The 18,941-nt window shown below is 36.2% G+C and overlaps 1 protein-coding gene across 1 annotated transcript in view; it reads right to left on the bottom strand.

The window, feature by feature from the left end:
- Positions 1-18,941, bottom strand: part of PRKAR2A (protein kinase cAMP-dependent type II regulatory subunit alpha) — a 60,509-nt gene that overhangs the window by 34,132 nt on the left and 7,436 nt on the right. The window contains exon 2 of the mRNA XM_071756132.1: positions 2,604-2,639. Coding sequence (XP_071612233.1) covers positions 2,604-2,639 — 36 coding nt within the window. The remainder of the gene's footprint in view (positions 1-2,603; positions 2,640-18,941) is intronic.

Raw genomic sequence — 18,941 nt, 5'->3', positions numbered from 1 at the left:
ACTTCTATAAATAATTCTGTAAACATGATTAGATAAGTCCCCTTTTCTAGGATGACCCTCCTGCACACTCTATGGAGTACCACACAATCCCACCCACAGACCCCTGCTTTGCTGCCTCCAACAAACCACATTTTTCTGGTCAAGAAGAAAATGGAATTCCCTGCAGAGCCTTCATGGCTGTCGAACTGCTTGGAAGAGTTTAATGCCAAAACAAGCCAGCACTAACCCTCCCCCCTCAGGGAACACATCAGCTATCATCTCATGGGAGATGAGTAAGTAGCAAATGTATCAGAAACGGGGAGCATAAGTGAGCAGAATGAATCCCCACGTTCCACAGGAAACAGAAAGCAGTACGTGAGAATGTGCTACTATAGCTTCTGGGCTATGAAACCAGTTTCATCACTTCTGGTCAATGATTTCAGAAACACTGAAATAAAACTAGTTCTTTTTTTGGACAAAAATAATCTAAATCAGATATGATTTTATGTACAAGGTCAGCTTGATGTTTCTATAGATTATTTTAGTACTTTACTGAGGTACTGCAAAATCAAGAAGTCAGTCATTCAGTTTATACAAGATGTTATAAAATGTGGCTGCCTCTGACAGCAGGGAGCTGAGTTCAGTAATGCAGGAGAACCCTCCTTCCTACTTGGGTAACTTCTTGACAGACACAGCAGGTATGGAATGCAAAAAAAATCCCAGTCAAACCTCCCACCCACCCCAAACTGGTTGGTTTCCATACTTTTCCTGCCAAGAGAAGAAAACTAGAATCTCCCTGTATATGCATGGATGCTGCTTGCATCTCTTTCACATTTTAACAAACCCCACCACTGATCATGACCCATGTATATATAGAAAGTGGAGAAAAACATTTTTTATTGTGAAAGAATATTTTACACACAGTAGCTCAGCATAGGTATTCTGTTTATCTGTGCCTACATGAGAATTTTAACATGTAATGGGAACACTGAATTATTGTAACTCTTCTTGGAACAGCAGTGTTGTTAAGCATCTAAACAGTCCTCCTTAATCTAATTGTCTAAGTTAGCAATTCAATTTTACATTTATAGCTTAGTTGTTCACATTAACCTTTAGACCCCTTCAGTGAAGAAACCTGTTGTTTTTTTAACTAGGAGTATCTCAGTACTATGAAGGACCAATATTATATTTAAGCACTGAAATTCAAAAATATTACAACTATCCTCTGATTAAGGCTTAATATTTTAACTTTGGGGATAATTCAGCATTTATTTAAATTAAACCCGAGATGTATTCACTTCTCATTTGTATGATTTTTCTCCATTGGCACCTTCTAGAATGGATGTAATTAGCAGTAAATTAAATAGTAATTAAATAGTGTAATTAGCAGAGAAATCAAATTGTCTTAGGACTCTTTGGATTAAGATACTATACAATATATTTCAAATATTTACTATGAAAGAATCAAGCTCCATCATTCAAGATACAGTTTTGCCTTGCCTAAATTTCTCAGGTAATAATATACCAGAACTACCACCACTCACAATTTTTAAGAGTTGTCATTACACTCACAAATATTTACATGCAGTGGCATAAATACAGTCAAGCCTTTAATCAGACCCAAGCAACTAGGAGTAAAGCAACTGATCTTCTTTAGTAGATAGGATAGGGTAGAAGGATATTTTGCATGTAAATTAAGCATGTATTTATCCCATACATACTTAAATACCATACACATATTAACTACAATGCCCTCTCATAACTATCATACCAAGTAACGTGTCAGATACACACGAGTTAAAACCTGAGTAGAATTGAACGAAAAACTAACGAGTTTTCATTGAACACAGTGGTATTTTCATAGAGATATTTTTCAAATCAAAATAATGATTTTCTAGACCAGCTGAATGTTACAATTAAATATTTGAAGAAAAAAAAGTAACATATCCAAAGCAATCCACACTGCAGCTTAAATAATAACACAGTACCTTCTCATCCACACATTTTTTTTTCAAGTGACACTGTTTGTGTATATTCTGTCTCAATCAATATTTAATGCTTTAATGAGTAGCTGTTATTCCCAACAAATTATTTTTCAAGTTGTTTTTGAACAAAAAGTATGATCTGTGCCTCCAGAGCAAGTGAACAGCCACAAATCCAATCACTTGAAGTATCAGTTGAACAAGCAAGTGGCTAAATCAGCACTTAGAGGGGGCACTCCCCACATCCCTATATTTCTATACTCTTAGCACACATGAAATTCTTAGCAGCATGGAAGATTAGGAGATGTGTTCCAGCAGAGAGAAGCTGCAATTTTTCAATTCACTGCAAGGCTAGCTTTTGCCATAATTACTATGTTGTAGGTAAGTTATGGGAAGTTGCTACAGACAGAATCATTACCACTCTTGAAGCTGTTTTAACAGTCTGTGAACACCCACAGAACTCCTCTTAATGTGCTGCCCATTGGTTTATACAGTGAATTAAGAAACAACTATTTCAAATAAAAATACTGCAAGAAGTATGAGAAATAAGGCAGTGATGAAGAAAAGATAATTTTAAATATAATATCATTAGTCAAACACAGATTTTAAAACTTTCAGAAACATTAGCTTCTTAAATCATACCTGATACTCTTCTGTTGTATCTGTTGACAACTGGAGCTGCAAAATAAAAAGAATAATCAAAATTACAAATGCTACTCATAATTACAAGTTCAAATTCATCATCTTGAAAATCCAGTATATATTCTTACTACACAAACCCCATACAAATCTCTTTTTAAAAAAATTAAAACGTTTCAATATAAAGCTTTCATCCACTTACTTGCCAGCCCATTGGTGTTTATTAGAAGTTAGAACTTGATTTTCCAGAAGTCCCTTACATGCTAAGATGGAAAGCACTTGTGTTGGGTTGTTTGTTCTCTTTACTCAATTCTGGAAAAATACACCTCTACAGAGGCTACCCAGCCTCAACCTATCACCAGTTCCCAGCCCACTTTACTCAGCATTATTGCAAAACATTCCAGCACCTTTCAAGCCAGCTTTACCTACTTAACAATGATCATCAAAACACATCAAAAGCTGGTGGAACTTAGTAGTACTAAACCTTTCTATACTTCTACACAACACAAGCCATGTAACTGTTCAGGCAATGCTCCCATTCAACAATCCTTGACCAAGGCTACCATCCATAAGGACACACATTTAAATGGAAAAATTCTGAGTTGGAGGATCCATTGTTTCACTGTTCTTTGTACCTGCTGTTACATATTCTGTTTTTCACTGTAGCCAAGTTACTGGTTTTCTATGAGTTGCTTCAATCTCAACACAAAAAGAAATTTTATTCTGAATGCTTTGTGCTTTCCCATTTTTCTTTCCCCCACTGAGAATTGCATTTTTCCTGACAGAACCAGCAACTTTTCTAGTCCATTTTTAAATGCTTAAGAACTAGATGAGTCTTTATACCACAAAGAACGTGCAAAAAGACAGATTTATTAAACACTTACTACTAAAATTTTCACTCATAATTTCTTAGAAATTTTCTTTCTTAGAATTTTCCAGAAAATTAAGAGCAATGCTCTTTTAAGCAAATACACAAGAACTCCGCTTCTTTTGAGCATTTACAACCACCCTGTGTCTATATTAAAACATGTAACTGAGAATAATACCAGAAAAACAAGATGAAAACTATCATTGTGTATTCATTTTTAATGATAAAAGAAATTAAAAGAAAGATGTTTACCGAGACCTAATCTATAAGACAGCATAATCCCTATAAAAATGACACTGATGCAGAGTTTCATACACCAACTTTGAAGAGGTTCAAAACCACTTAATGATAAACCTGAGAACTCAAGAAACTTCATTTTCAAACTTCTCAGCTTTTTTTTGGCTGCCTCAACCCTTCCTGCAAATAAGGACACCAAATATTGTTTGCATCACCTTAAGGGCAGATGGACATTTGGAATCTGTTCTGGTTTGTTAAAGGAACTCGCACACCTTCCTGAACTGAAAACATCCACACATTTTGCCCTGTTCTTAACATCTCCTTGGGGGCCTGGCCATGGCCACCAGTGGCAGCAGAATACTGCTCTAGACATTAATCTGCCCTAGAGCAGTACATTCTTATCTCTAGTTTATTGAGCTTATTTAACTGAGTAACTACTATAAAGCTGACAAGCAAATCTGAGCCTTAAGAAACAGGAAAATTCACCACAACTTACCCACAGAGACAGACAAATCCCTGCCAGTTCTAAGACATTGAAGAGCAAGAGGACCAAACCCAATTAATTCTGTTCTCTCTACAAAGTGATTTTTTTTAACAAGAGAAATCCAAAACATAATTTGATAGGTAACCAGTAAAAGCACCTCATGTAGGTCATAACAGTTTCATGATTAAATGAAGTCTAATTAAGTCTAGTTTCACTATATATAGATTCAAATACCTTTAATCAACACCACTAGTAAGAAAAAGTACATTGTCTTGCACAGCCTTCTCTCTACACCTTTTGACCACTAGATCCATTTCTTACTCATATTTGAGACTAACATTTTAACATCTTTGAACAGAACTACACAAAATTCTGACATACTTTGGATACCATAGGAAAAAAAGTATACTTTTCAAAGTATATATAGTTTAGAATCTCTATTATTTTATCTCATAGCAGGGATCAGTCTCATCAGAAGAGCAGCAAGTTTTCCACAGAATTAAAAGCATGAAAAAAACAACCTTTTAAGGATAGTTAAGAGAGCACTATTATTCTGCCTCCACAAAGATTTTAAGATTAAAATGATAGTTTGCTTTCTTACACATTTTTTATCACTTACAAAATCTTAGGTTCACTTTTATATGTTGTCAGAATGTAACTATTTTTATGCCAAAGAGATAAAATCTGACATTTCCTACTACAGAAGATGAGTGTGTTCTTTTGCTCTGGCTTGCCAATGAAAAGCTCTCTGTTTACGACTATTTCAGTATTATACAGACACTCCTGTGGCATCCTTTTTCATTACAAGTACACAGAGAAAAGCCAGGTATGAGAGACTGCTGAGATAACATCTCCTGAAAGTTCCACATAAACCTAGATTAGTCTGAGGACGGGTTCCAAAAAATTAGATGGGGGGGAAGGTAGAAATATATTTAGGGTTGACCCAGCCTGGTCCCTAGGCTGGAACACTCATGGGCATCTAATTTAAAGCCAAAGTGATTAATACATAGTTAATACATAGTGTATTACTACACTAATAGTAAACTCTTAACACCAGCACAGTCATCCAAGCACAACTCTGCCCACACTCTAAAGAACACAGGGAACCAAGCACATGGACCTGGTACCACTCAGGAGAGCTGGTACCTTCAACAGTAAAGTAGAAATTCCTGCTCTGAAACAGGAAACAAATAATGTTTTCTTGTACCTACGTTTACAATTTCCTTCCTGCACACTAATGGACCTTGTCTCAGGTCAGTTATACATTAACTGCAGAAATTATAATGAGATGAAATGATTTTGCAAGATGACTGCATTACAAACTCTCAATTATGTCAAAACCTCAGGTGTAGCAATGCTCAAGTTCAAAATGTCTCATTCCTTTGGCACAGACCCTGCACTTTTACTTGGCTCATGGGAGCCAAGACTCAGTAATTGGGTAAACACAACAAAAACTTAGGTTAATTAAACAATTGTACCAGAAGAGACCAAAACAGCCCCATTTCCTCCCTGACATCCAAAGGCAAGCAACGGTGGCAGTGGAAAAGGAGAGCAAGTTGTGCATTCTAGTTTTGCTGGAACTGACTCAGAACAGGATCCTGCTCCACTGTTCAAGACAAATCAGGAATGTCTGCTGAACATGTGTGTATTTTCCATACTGTCATGAGGCTTAAGCACTCAATAGGAACACTTAAAAGGAGCCATTTCAGATTTTAAAAATTACAGGTTTGTGGCTGCACCATTCTGGTTTTTTATTTACAATTGCAATTTGTAGAACCAGTCAGTTTTCTAGGTTAAATAAAATAATTATTTAATAAGTAGTTGTTAATTTTATGTCACTATTGCTTACCTCATCACTTTTCCAGCACTAGAGAAAAACAAAAACCAAAAAACCAGGATGAAATAGTGGACATTCATTCATATATATATTGTAATGGTGCTCAGCTTCCCAACTTCAAAACATTTTATACCACATTCAGTTAGCTAACTCTGCAAAAATTATTCATGCACGTTTGCTAATAAAAAGACTGCACAAACTCTCTTCCTCAATAAAAAGGTATGTCATTCCATATAATAAAAATTATTTTAATCACTTGCATATGTAAAATAGAACTGTACAATCCCTAAGTTAAATTCCCACACGTACCTTATACTAAACAAACATCATTACTACCATGCTGCTATACTACCACTTGTTAGTGGCTCCATTCCTTTTCATTTCCTCACTTGAAAAATTAGGGATATAAATTTCAGAAACAGTCATTGGTATATGATACTACTGGGGAGCACTGAGCAGATTTTATTTTTTTTTTTAAATACTAAAAAAATAGGATTTTCTTCACACTGCTTTGGCACTGACATTTTTTGAAATATCCAATGCTGGATTTTGGTTCACCACGCTTAACTTACAAGACTGTGGTTACAGGCAGGTGTCAAAACTCAGCCCCATATGTGAAAAAAGCATATATAAGAAAAAGGTTACAGGCATTACTGGTTTTTACTATTGCTTTCTAAACTGCATCAACAATTGAAGTTATGAACCAAACAAATAACAGTAAGATGGTTCTCCAGCTTCACAAATCATATTTAAAAGAAGGTTTTTCCTGCAGTGCATGGGATCCATTCTTGATCAGTGTACTGAAAAGTGACAGGTATAAAACATCAGCAAGGTTTTCAAAAGCTACACAACCTCCATACTAGTCCATGTTATTTCTCTATACTTCTTAAGGATGCTAAAGCTTGAAATGAACAGAAAAATTAGAACTGTAATTCTCCCAGCTATTGCTATCCTTCTCTTAGACGTATTAAAAACATTACATTCCTACAGAAAGGATAAATAAAACTCAAAAGATCAGTTCAAGGTCAGAGGAAAAAAATTCAGGGATAGACCAAGAACTGGCATTCCAGGCATGAGCTTAGAGTTCTAGACATTACCACACTGTACTAAATACATCAAAAATTTTATTTATCCTCCTCCACAAGCACTTTGCTTTTTACTAGGACCTATGAACACTTCCCAGTTACAGCTGGGGGAGAAAACCCCCACATTATGACTGTTTCTGATCCTGTATACAATTTATAGCAGCAAAATTAAGCTATCACATACACAAACACTTAATACAGATCTTTGGTGAAAGACTCAATTTTTTGAAGGTTTCCTGATGAAAGATGGAGTAAAATTTCTAACAGGCAGCATAAATTCAGTAGCAGAGTGCTCAGAGTTCACAGAGCATAGGCACAAAAGATCAAGCTTTACTGAAAGAAGTCCAAAGCAATCAGTGATTTCCAGAGGACTTCCCCACTAAAACATGGCACAAAATCGTCCTATGTGAGCAGAGACAAAACAAGAAATAGAATGTAAACTGTTCTTATTTAACAAGTCAATTAAGATTATCCAAGCAGCATGTGAGTTGACAGTAGAAGCTATTAAATCTGAAATGCCAGAAGCAGAGTGGAATATAAATGCGAGGCGTGACTGTCTCTATGGAATGTTGTATCAAGTCATGATAAGGAAGTGCCAGACTACAGTTGTCAAACTGTTTTTCTACACACCAAGATGTTCATGGACTTACATGAATATGAACCATTGCCACTGTGAGAAAATTAAAAGATTCAAGTATCTTCTTCTTAGGTTTTCTAGCAATTATTAAGTAATGCTATAGCAGAAACAAGACTTTCAACATATGCAATCATACTTTAGTAAGTGCAAATTCAAAGTTGCTCTTTAACAAAGAAATAAAACATTGGGGTTCCCTGTGACTATTACTAATGTAAGAGTTATGTGTACATTAATTCCTTCAGGATGTCCCTGCTAGACAGTGGCAAATGCCACTGACACCTTCCAGATCTCTGCATGTTAAGGTAAGGAGCCTCAGTGGAGCTACAAAACTGCTACAAGTTTTTCTGAGGCGGTTCTGGGACCTAAGAGTCCAGTGTCAACATTTCTTTCAGAAAAGCAAAACAGACAGAAATGGACATGAGTTTTAGAGGTGCCTTTTTTTTTTGTTTTTTTTTTTTAAACTTTCTATTCCACTTCCCTCTCCACAAGAGGATGGAAACTCAGAACCTGGTTTGAGACAGGCAGAAGAGACTCTGATGGTGTCAAGTGAAGCACACCAGATATTCAGGGGAAGACAAAAGGTCAGGGACCACTCGGGAGTGAGGGAAGTTCTTTCACAGAACAAAAAGGGAGAATGGAACACAAGAAAGAAGGGCAGAAAATAGGAAACCATCGTCAAGCATTGTCTGTACACACAATTTACTTTTCTGCAAGAGACTGTTACATCTATTAAGTTGGAAACAACAACAAAAACTACAACATTATTGTTTTGTTTTCTGCTACAGGAGATGTAGTACAGGCAGAGATACCTTTTCATTCCCAGTACTTAAAAATAGCTCTCATCAGTTGCAAGAGATAATAAAATATAAAAGCAAAGTAGCAACACATCCTGGTCTCCAATTTCATTGATTTTTTTTTTAACTTGGATTTAAAAATTACTAACACAACATAGAAAAATGCTGTCTGAAAGCCTCATCTTAAAGGAGTCCTGATCTTTGCTTTCAGAGTTGTTTAGAACCCCTCTGATAGAACAAATGTAATAACCACTTCTAAAGGAAAAATTGAGTCAACAAGCAAAGTATTTATGACAGTTAATAAAAAGTTGGCTTACAAAGCCATTAAAGATGTTGTGCTATTTTGGGTTGGCTCTTTTTCTTAAAATAAAAAATGCACTCTGGAATGGACAGACTTTAAATAGAAGATCAATTAAAAAAAGATAAATCTTTAATTGACTCAAAGAATTTTCACATAACCTCTGGTTCTAATAGTGCTTCTTGACTAAGATGTTAAGATAATTTTTGTTTGTTTTTAAATTAAAGACACTTTAGAACAATGCATCATTTCAATACTCTCATTCCAGGAGGACATTTCAACATTTATGCACAGTACTATTTTGATTATGTTTCTTAACAGACATTGAGCACTAAAAGGGACCATGACCCTGCAGCCACAATGAACCCGGCTCTCAGGAGTCAGGAGTTAACACAGCCTGACTGAAGCCTAAGGAGAATGAATACCTATCAAGCAGCACTCTGTACTATCTGACACTGCAATGGCATGACCCACACAGCCCTCTCCTATTTCTTGCTGACACATCTCACAGATCCAGCCAAACACAGTGCTTTCCTTTTTTTCTGTTGATTTTTATGAGTGCAGTCTATACTGTGAAGTTTGACTGCATTGCAATGAAGTGTGTGGTTGCTTTATGGACATGAAGTGGGACAAATTCCCAGTGCTAAGCTACAATCTCAGCTGAGAGGACACATTTCATAGTGATTAGAGATATAACTGTGTGCTGATACTACAAGGGAGGCTGTCAGGGACTGAAATGAAAGGCTTGGGAATTTTTTCAAGCATTAGAAAGACAAAATTCTACACTGCACAGAAAATGAAGGGTGCTGCAAAGAACCAGAAGGAGTGAAGCAACAACAGACAAATCTTCAAAGTATTGTTAGAAGAGGGAACATACTGGAGGTCACAGCAAGGCAAGACACAGTAAGTGAAAAAGGGAAATTTGCTTGTGCTTTAGGAATAAGCTTAAAGAGGAAGGTATTTCAGAGATACGAAAGCAAAGAAGCCACATTAGTAATACCATAAAATTTTTTAAGAGCTAGAACGACATTAGGCTTACAAACTCAACATTAAACAGACAATAAAAGGTAAAGATCCTGAACATATTTGGAAGTAACTTTCATGGGGATTCTCTAACAATGAAAGACTCAGAGAAGGGTCAAAGACCCTTAGTCAAATCCCAATTAAATTCACACACCTACATATACTTTTACCCTGCCTTTCTCAATGAACAACTCCTGAAATAACTCAGACATCCTGTGCATTTCAACTGTTATCTACTGCCTCATATCTGTCCTTTAGACAGAGGCATATTTTAAGGCACAGCAGATGTTGCATGTGTTCCTACTGTTTTTCTAGGTACATTTGGCATTTAAGACAACTTCAGTAAGGCATAAAACTGTATTTTTGTTTGGATGTACAATGAAGAGTTGATTTCCTCCAATATGTAAAGCAAGATGACGATGATACACAGATATTCTTGTGGTTTAGCAATGAAAAACAAAGAAAATAAAGAATAATTTTTACTGCCTCTCAGTTTCCACCAGAAAGCCAACTTTAATACACACATTGTATTCTAAAGAGATTCCATCTGCTCTGCCTGTAGTACACATTAATATTCAGAAGACATCTGCAGGGTGCAGACCAAGCTTTTAATTGGAATCATGTCACAGCTACCATCACACAACACTGAATGTAAATGTTGGCTATCTGCACTTGACAGCTGTTTAGCAGGCTTATTATAAAGTCCTACTGAGACTGATAGTGTCTTTAAATAATGTGGTATCAGGACATAAAAGATATCTTGAAGAATCAAATATTTACTATCATGGAACATTCTAAAATGCCATCCATACCTAATATAGTTTATTAGCACCTTCCACTACTTATACGAAAAATATTGTTTATATTCATCCATAATTTTTGGAGAGATGGTAAATCGAAAAAACTCAACACCTACTTCTTTCCTTATGATACATATTTAATCAAACCTAGCATGAAGACAAAAATGGACAAAGAAAAACGAACCTCAGTGCAAATGAATGTATGCAGTGAAGCTCAAAGTGTGTGTAAAATCTAAAACTTGAGAACTGCTAAGCATGTAAGAGCACTGGAATAAAATCATTCAGTACTAGGTGTGCTCAGGGATTTAAGACACCTTCCCACAATGTCTAATTAGTCTAGAATGAACAGTTACCACTTTTTAAAGAAAAAACACTAAGTTAATAGCATCGTTTGCCTCAAATCTTTGCCAAACCATGGCAACATAAAATTACATTTTCCCAGCCATCTGAGTATTTCCAGCTTTTACTGTTCTGTAAGCTTCTGACAAGGGGGACAGTGATCAGCAACTTGTATGGAAAAAAGTTTGTGTGCCTGGACACATACACACAAACTAAAGTATTTGTCCAACATAAGCAACTACTTGTTACATTGTTAAACTGATTTAAATCTTTGGGGTAGGAACTCTTGGAAGCAGCACTACTCTTTTCCTGAAAAAGACATTTCCTTGGAGAATTTGTCTTCTCCTATCTTTGCTGCAGTACCATAACAAACGCTTCCAGGAATATAATTAAACTTGAAAGACCATAGCTCATTAAGATGTAGATATGTTGCCATAAAAATAATTACACAATAATTACAAGTAACAGCAACATGGGAACAAAAAGTCATCACAATCCAACTGCTCTAACTCTAGTGCCCTTCTCTGATTGACTGATAAGCTTAAGAGATACCAGTCAGCCCCAGCACAGCTTCCAACACAAATGAGAAAATTACACAAAGGGGAAGACAATTGTTTGTGTCCAGAGCATACATACATGGTATGTACCCTGCTTGCACACCCATTCACCACCATCTTAGAATACATCATGGTGGAAGGGCAGCAAAGAAAACAAAAAAAAAAAAAAAAACAAACAAACAAAAAAAAAAACAAAAACAAAAACAAACAAACAAAAAAAAGAGGACAGAACAAGGTTTCAGTACCAAAGCTGAGCTACACAAGCAGCCAAACAACAACCACTGATTGTCAGAGCACTCCCAGCCTGTTTCAGTGTAAAGGAAAAAGGGGTCAGTCTTAGCTTTTCCATCAGTGAGATCCAGCTCCTCTGCTCAAGTTTGCATTGGAACAGAAAGGAAGAATCAATGTAGTCAGTTATGGATGAGATGCAGCATAAGAAGCTTTTCCTTTTGCCACTTCACAGGCTATTTACAGTCTTGGATAAAACAGATTGGAGTCACTCACACAGTCAGGTCCTGTACCTTGTGTGACAAACAAACAACTATAACCTAGCAGGAATTTAGACAAAAAACATGGAAGATCAGATCTGAAGCTCAACAGTAACAGCCAACAGCACTGGCAGGCTATATTGTTTTAGATGCCCAGCATGGATGTTACACAGCTGTAACTTACCAGGTCAACCTGAGCTCAGGGTTGTATAATTATAGGTTCATAACCAGGATTTAAGAATAGCATCCAACAGCTAAAAGAGCAATCACATAAAAAAATCCCATAGTTCTTTGGTTGGACTGTTTCTGATTTCATTACCAGCCCCTACTGTCATTACTGATTTGGATGATGAAACATAGCATGGTTTTACATATGACAAAGCTGGAATGAGTTGTGCTGTCATCTGATTTGATCTGTTTATAATAAAAGAGCAAGAGGAATTTCAATTAGGAACCAGCATCAAGCATCACTTCAAGCTGATTCAGAGCCTAAACTCACACAACCACATTTAAATCAAGGCATAAGTACACTTGTATATGCCCAGCAAGGCATTCTTGGTAAACAGTATCCTGAGCTTCCCCTGGGTCAGAAGTGGTCAGAGAGGTTTGGATTGGAAGAGACCTTGAAGGTCACACAGTTCCAGCCTTCCAGCATGGGTAGGAAAACTTCCTGCTCCAATCCCCATCCAGCCTGGCCTTGAAAACTTCCAGATATGGGGCAACCACAACTTCTCTGGACAACTTGTTCTAATGTCTCACCACCCTCACAGTAGAAAATGTTTCACAACATCCAACCTAAATCTACTCTTTCAGTCAGAATCATTTCCTCTTGTCCAAGCACTAAATGCACTTGTAAATATTCCTTTTCCAGCTTCCTGGAGCTTTGCTCCCCTTTTATTTATAGATAGATGCATTAAGGGACCCTCTATTGTCAGACATCCTTTTCCAAAGTATTTTTTTCCTGATCTAGTTGAGGACGTCCCTGCTTATTGCAGGTGGGTTGGACTTGATGACCTTTAGATGTCCCTTCCAACACAAATTATTCTATAATTCTATAGGTTTGGGGCTTTGGGGGTTGTTTTTTTGCCTGTTTTTTTTTAAAGGAGAGAAGGGAGAGAGAGAGGAAGAGAAGAGGCTAAAAAAGCCCAGGCTTCTGCAGTTTCCTATGAGGGACACATAATCCATATTTACTTCCTTGGACATTTTAAAAAATTTTTAATGATAACCCTTCTGCAACATACAAAGCAAGTTCTTATTCTTCTAATGCCTCATAAAAGTCAACAAGCATCCACATCCTGGACAAACCTCAACGTATATAAACCCTCTTAGCAAGTGTCACACTTATCATCAGCTGATTATCTCCAATAACGTCTGCATCCTTCCCCACGTCACTGTTTTCTAGGACTTAGCACTCCATCCTGTACACATAATCACCACTGAAGGTTCACTCGTCCTGAGTGGTTTGTGAATGACCTTCCTCACCCCAGTCCTTCTTTAGAGAAGCAACAATTCAAAGAGCTGGCTCAATTCTTTTTGAAATCTGATTGTGACAGGGTGCTTTACCAAAAAAAGTGCCAAAAAAAAAAAAAAAAAAAAAAGGAAGATGTATTGTTGATTTGTGAAATACAATATATTCAAAAAAACTACTCTCCCTGTATGTGATACAGTAAAAAACAAAACAAAACAAAAAAACCAACAACACAAGAACAAACAAACCAACTTTTGGAGAAAACAATTCCATGCATTGCATCACATTTTGTAATTATCAAAGCCAGAAAACTTTGGCCAGTTGTTTATAAAAAGTTCTAGATATACTTGCAATTATATTATTGTTTTGAATTTATTAAAAAAAAAAAAAAAAGGCAAATAAAAAAAAAACCAAGCACACAAAAAGCCCCACACCAGTAATTGAATCTATGCACTCAGAGGAAGAGGATTTTGGGGAAGAAGAGGGGTAAAGCAAAGCTTTTTCTCCTGTTTCCTAAGAAGGCATAACAGTAAAAATCAGTGTGTCTCCCCAAAACAGAGAAAATGCACTTTTATGCTCATGAATGTTTGAAGTCCATGCAGAAGGGCATAAGTTAGCATTCATCCAAACATAAATACACCACTAACAATAAAAAGAAATCCCCTGATACAAATGAGCTGCAGCAGGTGGCAAGTACAACATGGTTCAGTTTCCCGATGAACTGATTTTTGGTAGCAGAACTTCCAGTATAAAGTTCCCCAGCATCACTGCTCCATACCACTTCAAAACAAATACTACACATAGCAAATATTTTGGTTATGAGAAGTTAACAGTGTCTGTGTATAAAAGCTATGAAAAGTGAAAAAAAAAAAAAACTTAAGGGGAAAAACAAACAAAAAACAACAACAAAACAAACAAACAAAACCCACAAAAAAAAAAAAAAACACTAAAAAACCCACACAAAAAACCCCCAGTAGAATTTGTACAATGTTATATTGTTTCCCAGTGCTCCAATAAATCAACGCTAGGCACAAGACTTAAGAATTTCAGCAGCAACAAAATTACTTAACAGAAATATAAGAGGTGCTCCTACAGAAGACCAGAGAAACAGAAGCCTGGTTTATGGCTTTTTATTATGAAGTTACAAAATCAGAATTAAAATCATTGTACAAATTACACCAGCAATGTTCAATTTCTATACACTATACTAGAGTATTCAAAGTAACATCACCACTCTGAATAATATTAAGTTTTAGCATTTTAAAACAAGATGTGGAATCTTCTCCCACCCAAACATGTCACACTGAATGCTGATCTATTTTAATGAGGTGTCTTTCCCATCTTATATCTAAGAAAGTTTTGAATCTTACAAATACTTATGAATTTTAATCAAAAACATTGCTAACATTAAATATTTAAAAAAGCCTCTTCCAGAAATACATTTAAAAAAAACAAAAAAAAACAAACAAACAAACCACACCACAACAAACACCTCCACCATCTTGGAATTTTCACTCCAGGGCTGTTTACAAGAGACTTTTCATTGAGAGTTTCTCCCCATATCCATGACAACGTGATGCTGGCCAGTTCCTTACACTACAGCATGTCCTTCAGGAAGCAATTCTTCCTGAAGGATCAGGATTAGCACAAGTGTTGCCACAGAAATGGCAGTGTTTACTGGAGCCACAACAGGAAAAAATCCCTACAAATATTTGTATTTTTCTTTTCTTAAAGTACAGTTTTCTCAATAGGAAGCAGAAAACAATATGCTACCCCAAGGGAGGAAGGACCAAAATGGAAATGAAGGGCCATTGTGACATCCTGCTTTATAACAGTCTGTCAATATACAATCACTTAAACTTATTAAAAAATACATAGGAAAACTACAGAGTAGTTTCTAACCTTCATCTAGAAAAGACACAGTTCACTCCAAACACAAACTCCATACATGTTTTTAGAATGCTCTGCAACAAGAGGAGCAATCCTTCACCACAGCCCACTGAGATTCAGAGAAGGATTGAAACAATTACTGATGGAAGAACATCTTTTCTCACCAAAACCACCACTTCATCCCCAACTTGCAGTCCTAATCCTTCTTCACACAATCATGCTGAGAGATTTTGTGACAGCTTGCTCAATTTTGCTAGTAAGGCCAATGGACCACCCTGATTTGAACTTCACCAGCACCCAAAAAGGAGTGCAGGGTTCCAGACTTTAAGATGACCTCAGAACAGAGCCTGTCATCATGCCAGTTGGAAACTGAGTTCCTGCAGGCTCAATACCATTTCTGAGAAGCAGCAAAGCTGTTCTTCAACCCACCCTCAGAAAGGTAACAGGAAATAGAGGGAGGGAACAGAGATTGGCTTAATTTTTTTTTTTTAAGTTTGTTTGGTTTTGTTGTCATTAAATTATATGACAAAAGCAGTGCTACAGAAGGAATACATGCAGTCCCTCCCACATGCCTTGATGGCAGGCTGCTCCTAGAGATGTCTTCTCCCCTGAAGGAAATTTCCAAGTCTGTATTCAGAGCAGAATTGCCACTGCTCATTGTTTGCAACTTCCACATAGGAATGTGTGTTAGTAACAGCAAAGCTGCTATTAATTCAATGCCAAGCTGAGCTTTATTACACACTAATTGTGGTATATTTATGAAACATATGCCAAATCCTAGCAGTATGATAAGCATAAGACAGGCCTGAGTTCCTCTAAATCACCTCTCTTCTAGATACCCTACCCCTCAAAGCACACAACAGCATCGTGATAATTTTAACAACAGATGCAAGTGGCCACAAAGCAGCTGCTTATGCTGTGTAACAGATTTCTGTGGAGTTTCCACCTAATAGTCCCTTTTTCAGGCCTGTACTTAAAAAAAAAAAAGGGTCCTTCTGCATTAAAGGATTTCATAAGCACACATCCTTTAGTATAATCAGTATCTTGTTGCAAGATCCTTTTATGAATCAGTGTTTCCTCCACTGTCAGATTTCTCAGATCCCACACTGGTTACATTTCTAACCAATGTTCTTACAATTTATGATTTACCTTGTGGGTTTCCTGTTACAGTGATATATAAAGATACTAAAAACAGAGTGCCAAAGAGTACACGTAATTTGCTTTGGAACTGATGGTACCTTGGAAAACAAAACAAACAAAAAAACCCCTTGATGTATCAAAAGGTTTGGTCCAAAGAAGTAGTGATGCAAAGCCAGAGATAGATCACAAAGATGCAGTAGCATATCTAAAGGAATCTAAAGGACCACTACAGAGAAAAGAACAATATCCTTCTAAAAAAGGCAGCAGTACATTTGTGAAAGACTTTTATCTGTCATTGTCTTCCTCCTCTTTCACAAAAAAATATGAATGATCATTCATGATGTTGAAAATATTACTCAAGCCAATGAGAAACATTCATAGCTCATCTTGGCTATACTTCCAGTCTTCATTTGAATAATGAGCACTGCTCTTTGTTAAACATTAATGCTTTTTAATGACTGACTGGTGATTAGTTTGAAATGAGCTTGTTCTCTGTTGTCTCCTCCCCTGCCCCGAGATCTCCATTGTTCTATTTTAGGTAAGAGGCTACAACTGCACTTCAGTATTAAGAGAGAAGATGGCACTCTGCAACACTGACAGAATTGTCTCTGCACTCTAATATTACTTTATTCAATGAAAAAAAAAAAAAAAAAAAAAAAGCACAGCTAAAAAGAAGTTAGTGCTTGGTACAATATCTGGTATTGCAATACATTAATTTCCTTTAGATTAATTTTAGAAGCAGCCAGGAAAAAGTCTATTTTAGAAGTTTCATAAAGTTTATTGTAAGAAAAAAAAATGTTTCAATGTGGAAAGACAACCTTTTAAGAATTCAGCAATTCTTTATAGTTATCCACTTCCTTTATAGTTAATCTCTTTTTAGAAACTAGTACACAGAGTAATGCAGTTTCCATTTGCCCAAGGTAATAGCAGGATATTAAGAGCAGAAACTGACTCTAGAATTTAATTTTTCAATACAGTTTTAGCTAGTATCAAAACCTCTTTCAGGAAATAACAAGTTTAACAGTCAAGTGAAAAGTTACCAGCATTCAAGAGATTTTTTAAAATTCTTTAAAATTCATATTTGTTCCGTAGTGCTTGCATCATCACATTTTAGGATGTATGGATTACTTAAGGAAAGCAGAAAGATTATGTCAAGCCACTGAGAGCAAACTGGAATAAGAGGATATCTTACTCCAGAGATTTTAAGAACTGTTTAATAGATGCTATAGGTATAACAACAGTCCTGACCACAGGATGTTACAAATAGAGCTAAGTAGACTGGCAAAATTGCAACAAACTTACATTTTGAAATTAACACAGAAGTTCCTGCTTTGTGATGTAAATCAATACACATTTAGCACTATCCAGTGATGTCTACAAATTTCAGTCAATTTATCTACAATCCTGTTCCTCAGCCATCCAGCAACTTTATCCTTTCACTGCATACTTCCAGTTCTTCTACTGTGTCAGGTAAGAACAATGTATTACACTTGCATTTTAATTAAATTTTAATTTTACTGAAGATTACTGATTAAACCTTCCCTCAGGCTCCACTGAGATCCAACTGTTGACTTCCTTAGAACTACATCACTCAGTTAAAAAAAAGCCCTAGTCTAACCCTGCAATACAGTAAGTGCAATTTAATGAACAAGCAAGTCTTTTGTGATAAGCAAATACAGAAGCAAAGAGATCTCCAGGGGAAAAAAAAAACAAAAAAAAAAAACAAAAAACCAAAAACGCTTTAGGTATTTGTCCAAGTAAGTAAAAAGAAGTGAAATCAGTCTTCCTTAATACTTAGTTTATCTTCAGAGTTCTCTTGTGCAAACAGGACAAATACAGGGAGAGAAGTTCTTTTAGTAGCAGCAGTTATTCTATATAATCTTTCAGATTTAAGCCAGTGAAAACTGCCTCTGCAAAAGCCAAGACGTGCAAATGTAGCAGCTGCACAATGGTAGCCTTTCACTTGGCATTTTTTATGTTAAACATGTTCAAGATGCTATGCTGCCAGGATGTATTAAAATTAGAAAATTAAATTTAGAAATACGTTCCTTTTAAAACATTATCAAAATGGATGTATCACCAGTACTTTGCTTTAGAATTGATGACGTGTTATTGATGGAGATCAAACAATAAACAAAACCGAAATTTCTTCTACATCTTCAGGTTGCTAGGCTTGCCTACACAAACTCTTCATAAATACATTACAAAGAAAACGTACACTTCTTTCTTTGAATACTAAATTCAAAGGCTTAGTACAGTTAAGTCATAACCTGGAGCTTCTTCCTCCATATCCCCAAAAAATCTAGACACCACTTACAAGTGCAAAACATCTTTCTTAAGGCATGAGTTGGTCAAAAAAATTTCAAAGGGAAAAAAAAAGAAAAAAGCTGTAGCAC

The sequence above is a fragment of the Heliangelus exortis genome, chromosome 12, assembly GCF_036169615.1.
Source record: "Heliangelus exortis chromosome 12, bHelExo1.hap1, whole genome shotgun sequence".
Lineage (NCBI taxonomy): Eukaryota > Metazoa > Chordata > Aves > Apodiformes > Trochilidae > Heliangelus > Heliangelus exortis.
The sequence above is the reverse complement of the archived record's forward strand: the minus strand, read 5'-3'. Positions and strand labels throughout refer to the sequence as shown.